Below are 6,491 nucleotides of genomic sequence, written 5' to 3' on the forward strand. Positions count from 1 at the left end.
AGAATATGTTGAAAGAACTGTCGCGACACGTTCAAGCTACCCACTTTAAACGCTCACCAACCGAAGAGAATTAACATACAACTATATACAAAAGTCTTTTCGTAGATTGTGATTTAAATAAATAACTATTTCCTAACTGAAAATCCGTCCCCAGTAGGGTCCAGGATCCAGGGATAGTTGTTGGGACACTCCATGCAGGTGAACAGCCTGAGAGTCTCTCCTGGCAGTTCCCTGGTATTTAAGGCGCAAGAATTGGGGAGAGAGCAATAAGGTTGGCCCTTGATATCACATTTCTCCTTCCATTCTTGGAAGTCGCGAAGCCCATTGAGTTCAGTAGGGTTTTGCATCCATTGAACCACCTGCAGATTGGTTACGAAGTATACATCGTTACGAGCCAGCATTTCTTCAATAAACTTGATCAGTTCCTCCTTGAACTCCTTCTTGCTCTTCAGCCAGGAGGCGTGGAAGTGAAGCCCCAAAGGAGCGCGGTTGCTGTTGAAGTGACGGTTGAAGTTGTGGCGCAGGAGGCGAGCAAACTGATCCCCAGTCTGGATATTGGAGCAGGAATCCACCATGTGGCAACCGGGCAGGGATTCATCGAAGGTTGGATCGTCCCTCCTATCCAGCTCGTTCATCACAATCTCCCACACTGGATGGGACCTGGACGGGCAATTGTGGGCGTTTCCATTACATTTGTGGGGCATGCGGAAGTACAAAGTGTAGGGCCAGATGGGGACTCGTCCCAAAGAGGCTGTAATGGAGGCATCGTAGACAAAGAACTGATCGGCCATCATCTCAAATTGCCGGTTTCCTCCCACTCGCAGGTACGGAGCTCGCACCCCAATAATGGAACCATCACTCAAATTGGCAAACCGTTCGATAATCAATCGAGCGCCAGCCATTTCAGCCAGCCAATCATCATAAGAGCCTTGCGACCAATAGTTCGGGTCCTCTTTGTGCGTCAAGGAAAACACGGCGATCTCATGGCCTTTCCTGTGCAACTCCTGCACAGCTGAATAGTTGGTGTACTTGTGCGACACGAAGAAGGTTCCTCTGATTTGGCACCCGTTCGGGTTGGCTCTTTGCCCGTTGAAGACTTCGTCGTACAGATCGATGTTGTCCACATTAACAGCGCCGTTGAAGGTGATGGTGATCATCTGGGGCACATTGGCGGGTTCCAAAGCGCCAGGAATTCGGGTTCCATCAGCTGAACAGAAGCAGTCGGGAAGCGTGCATTGGGTGGTGTCGCAATCTGGAGCTCGGTTCGGGTCAGTCTCGACAGCTGCAGGAAAAAGAGATGATCATTTCAAGTGATGGTGATGTGGGTTATGCGAGCGGGGATACATTGAGGAGGAAATGGCTGTGGTTTTTAGGCAATGATAGTGCTTGGAAATTGATTAAATGTACGCCTAAGAATAATCAATGGGACTTAGATCGGCGCCTCCTGCTGGCCAACGCTGACTTTTCCATTAAGGGGAGTTCCCCAAAAGAAAGATTGGCTAGAGGAATTTTCGCTCTATTTGCGCCTATTGATTTTTGCCAATTGTTTAAGTTTGAATGCTGCGGATTGCTTTGGGAAAGCAGGCGGGAGGTTTGGGGTTTCTTAAAAAATTCACCACTCAAGATTAGAAGAAGCCAGATGATTGGCTTCTTGACCATTTCATAGGAAAGTTTTCACTCTATTCGGTCGAATTATATCGATTTTCTTGAGCATTTCGGCGATTTTTGCCAAATATTTAAGTTTGAATGGCGCAATTTTCTTTCGATCACAACTGGCATGTTGGGGTTTCAAAAAAAATCACCAGACAAAATCAGAACTAGTTGGATGATTTGCTTATAGGGCATTTCATAGACAAGTTTTCACTCTATTTCATCAGCAACAATCGATTTTATCGAGAATTTAGGCGATTTGTACCAATTGATTAAGGTGGGCTGGAGCAATTTCCTTTCGATGTCAATCGGCAGGTTAAGACCTTTTCAAAAAATTACTAGTCAAAATCTGGGTCGGGTTGATCATTGAAGCCTTAACTCTTTGATCAAGAAAGCTTCACTCGATTAGCCTTAAAAATTTGAACTTTGTCGTATTTTAAATACATTTTTGGCGATTTTTTAAACGTAAATGACTGACAATGATAGCGCTTGGAAATTGGTTAAATGCATGCCTAAGAATAATCAATGGGAGTTAGATCGGCGCCTCCTGTTGGCCAGTATGACTAACATTTCTATCGAGGGGAGTTCTTCAAAAGAAGGATTGTTTTATGGAAGATTGGCTAAAGGAATTTTCGCTTTATTTGCGCCTATTGATGTTTGCCAATTGTTTAAGTTTGAATGCTGCGGATTGCTTTGGGAAAGCAGGCGGCAGATTTGGGGTTTCTTAAAAAATTCACCACTCAAAATCAGAAGAAGCTAAGATGATTGGCTTTTTGACCATTTTATAGGAAAGTTTTCACTCTATTTGGTCGAATTATATCGATTTCCTTGAGCAATTTGGCGATTTTTGCCAAATGTTTAAGTTTGGATGGCCCAATTTTCTTTCGACGAGAACTGGCATGTTGGGGTTTAAAAAAAAATCACCAGACAAAATCAGAACTAGTTGGATGATTGGCTTATAGAGCATTTCATAGACAAGTTTTCACTCTGTTTCATCAGCAACAATCGATTTTATCGAGAATATAGGCTATTTGAAACAATTGATTAAGTTGGGCTGGAGCAATTTCCTTTCGATGTCAATCGGCAGGTTAGGAGCTTTTGAAAAAATTACTAGTCAAAATCTGGATCGGGTTGATCATTGAATCCTTAACTGTTTGATCAAGAAAGCTTCACTCGATTAGCCTTAAAAATTTAAACTTTCTCGTATTTTAAATACATTTTTGGCGATTTTCTAAACGTAAATGACTGACAATGATAGTGCTTGGAAATTGGTTAACTGCATGCCTAAGAATAATCAATGGGAGTTAGATCGGCGCCTCCTGCTGGCCATTGCGACTAACTTTGTTATCGATGGGAGTTCCCCAAAAGTAGGATTGTTTTATGGAAGATTGGTTAGAGGAATTTTCGCTCTATTTGCGCTTATTGATTTTTGCCAATTGTTTAAGTTTGAATGCTGCGGATTGCTTTGGGAAAGCAGGCGGGAGGTTTGGGGTTTCTTAAAAAAATCACCACTCAAAATCAGAAGTAGCTAGATGATTGGCTTCTTGACCATTTTATAGGAAAGTTTTCACTCTATTCGGTTGAATTATATCGATTTTCTTGAGCATCTCGGCGATTTTTGCCAAATGTTTAAGTTTGGATGGCGCAATTTTCTTTCGATGACAACTGGCATGTTGTTTTTTTTTAATTCACCAGACAAAATCAGAACTTGTAGGACGATTGGCTTATAGAGCATTTGAAAGACAAGTTTTCACTCTATTTCATCAGCAACAATCGATTTTCTCGAGAATTTAGGCGATTTGTACCAATTGATTAAGTTGGGATGGCGCAATTTCCTTTCGATGTCAATCGACAGGTTAGGAGTTTTTCAAAAAATTACTAGTCAAAATCTGGATCGAGTTGATCATTAAATTCTTAACTGTTTGATCAAGAAAGCGTCACTCGATCAGTTGTGAAAATTTGAACTTCCTCGTATTTTAAATACATTTTTTGCGCTTTTTAATCGTGAATGACACATTTATTTCCTAGCATTTTCAGGAGTTTAGATTTTGATTAAAAAATTGCCTAGAGGAATGCTTTATAGATTTTGTTAGAGAAATATTCGCTCTATTAGTTGTGCAGGTGCTGCTTCTTAAGATAAATTCGTCGATTTTTGGCAAATGTTTAAATTTCCGCTGCGGGTTATTTTCTATCAGCACCGGCAATTTAAGTTTTCTTCAAAAATTAGACACTCAAAATGAGGACCAGATAAGACACTTTATTCTATACTCTTTTGCGCAGAAAGCTACGCTCTATTAGCTCTACCAGTTTTAATTTTCTCGAAAATTTCGGCGGTTTTTGACAATAGCTTGAATTTTAAATGTGAAATTCGCCAGTGCAGTTCGTTAGAGTTTTTCCAAAAAAAACTCCGAGTTGAAATAAGGACCAGATAAACGGCTGTTTTATAGACCATTCGATAAAGAAATCTTCGCTCTATTTCATCGGAAACTGTCGATTTCCTTCATGATTTAATCGATTTTTTACAATTTTTCAAGTAGAATCAATGGTTAATAGAGGAAACTTTTCGATATAAGTCCGGGAAATTACACGCGATTGTTCCTCGATCCTATTTGGCATTTTTTGGGCATCAAGCCTTTTTAATAAAAAAAAATATTTTTTTTCGATTTTATTGCTGTTTTTAACTGACAGTTTAATATTCCCCGATAAGCGCCAGTTCATCATGCAAACCACCAATTAGTTCTGCATTTTATCATGTAAATCAGCCAAAATGTGTCTTTGAATTCTCCCAAACGAAGTAAAATATGTGCATAAGAACGTTTGAGGATTTGTAGTTACGAATCAGAAAAACCCATTTAAAACAACAATTATCAGATAAAATTGAGAAAATTAGAAATAAAGAAAAATGTTTTCCTTATTGTTGAGTCTGAACCAGACTTTTACAAAACTTTACCGATTTTCACTTTTCAGAACGTGCAGAAAGAGAATACGTTTCGTCATGGCAAGAGCATTATTTAAACACCGCCAACTTCCTCAATGAATTTAGTAGACTTTTTCCCATTTAATAGTTCTGCTTAAGACAATTTAAATACCGACTGCACTCTTATTGAAACACCCGGTATATCTGGAGATTTATTTATACTTACAGCAAGCATTTTCGTCAGATTCATCTTTACAGTCGGGTTTTCCATTGCAGAAAAGTTCCTTTTCCACGCACTCACCATTACCGCATGAGAGTTTTCCTTCGGGACAGACTGGTTCGTCTGTTTTGAAGATCGGCATAATCTTCCTAGGCTCTAAAATTGGAAAAATCAATTAGCATTAAAGCGCTTGAAGCTTTTGGGGGGTTTTCGCGGTTTCCAGGGGTTTTTGATTAGAGAAACAATGCATTGGACGTTGGATGGCGAATGGTTTACTGGTTGATTAGTGGAAATCGAGCAAATCTTCTATTTGCAGCGGTTGAAGAAAAAATCGTTAAATCAGCTGAAGCGTGGAAGATTCAACCAGGTTTTTAAATTCTGGCAAATATTTGAATCGCATCCTTGAAAATGCAGATTTTTAAAATCTAGAGCGGAAGAGGCCTGATGGAATTACTGCAGTCCCAAAGAGGGCACGAAATGCTTTAAAAGCAACGCAAGCACAAAAAATCTTCAAAGTCCGAATGTGAAAAAATCATTAAAGATAATGAAGAATCAAAGGGAGAACTGAATTGAAAGAATGAATTTGACTAAAAAACGGCAGGCAAAGGGGAAATAACTGAGCTACAAGCTAGTTAAGGTGAATGAAAACTTCTGCTACATCTTCAATAGTGAACAAACTTGGCTGCCATCGTTTGAAAAATTGGCGATTTTTGGTCGAGACGTTTGGCTAGCACGCACAGCGGGCATCTTCAGAGCTGTGTTCACTTTAAGACTTCAATTTCCAGAAGGAAAACTCACAACAGTTGAAAGCTAAGCTGCTGAAGGAATAGAAGGTACTTAAAATCTGGCAGAAACTCCTGGGGCGAAAAATTGTATCTCGTCTTTGAGGAAACGGAAAAACATCAGGCTCGATTTGAAGACAATCATTTGCGTTTATGAGGAATACGAACGGAAGTAATAAAGAAGCAAATAAAAACAACGAAAGACGTTGAAATGACAACGAGACACAAGAAAGTATAAAAGTGGCGAAGCTGAAGAATGTGACGAAAGACTGGGAACTGATAAGAAAGAGTGCACTTGAAAAAAAAAAATGCAAAAATATTAGACCATTCGGCCGTCGTCAATAATAATTTGACCCTGACGTTTCGCTAGTACGCATGGCTGGCATCTTCATCTTCAAAGGCACGTTTACTTAAAGACTTCATTTTGCGACTGTTTAAGACCCTTTGAAGGTGGAAGATTGGTTACTTTCATGAAATGAATGGAAGATACTTAAAATCTGGCAAAATGCACATGGATGGAAAAGTGTATTTCTTCTGTAAACATTCAAAAACACGGTTGGAGCAAGACTCCAAGGAAAAACATCAAGAAGAGCCAATTCAAGAGTTCAAATGTGACGAAGCCGAAGACCGTGATTGAAAAATCATTGAAGATGCTGATGTTTTACGGGTGAAGAACAGATCTAAAAGAGTTCGGCTGAATAAATAGAACAAAACCTGCAACATCTTCATTAACGTTAAGATTCGAAGAAAGACAAAAATTTATGTTTTTTGGGTCATTAGGCAGTGGTCCGAGCGAACAAGACTCTGAAGATGCTGGGATTGTGCGCCAGCGAAACGTCAGGAGCAAATTCCTATAGACTACGGTCTAATAAACCAAAAATCATAAATTGTTTATTTGTCTTCAAGTTATTTTAGAGTAGTA

The 6,491-nt window shown here is 39.5% G+C and overlaps 1 protein-coding gene across 1 annotated transcript in view; it reads right to left on the bottom strand.

The window, feature by feature from the left end:
• Positions 1-6: 6 nt before the first annotated feature.
• Positions 7-6,491, bottom strand: part of LOC109540384 (chitin deacetylase 1) — a gene marked incomplete in the record, with an annotated part of 16,749 nt that continues 10,264 nt past the window's right edge. Inside the window, 2 exon segments of the mRNA XM_048662652.1 lie at positions 7-1,282; positions 4,794-4,943. Of these exon segments, the coding sequence (XP_048518609.1) occupies positions 126-1,282; positions 4,794-4,943 (1,307 nt within the window).

The sequence above is a fragment of the Dendroctonus ponderosae genome, unplaced genomic scaffold, assembly GCF_020466585.1.
Source record: "Dendroctonus ponderosae isolate FM_Combo_2020 unplaced genomic scaffold, Dpon_F_20191213v2 Dpon_F_20191213_11, whole genome shotgun sequence".
Classification (NCBI taxonomy): domain Eukaryota; kingdom Metazoa; phylum Arthropoda; class Insecta; order Coleoptera; family Curculionidae; genus Dendroctonus; species Dendroctonus ponderosae.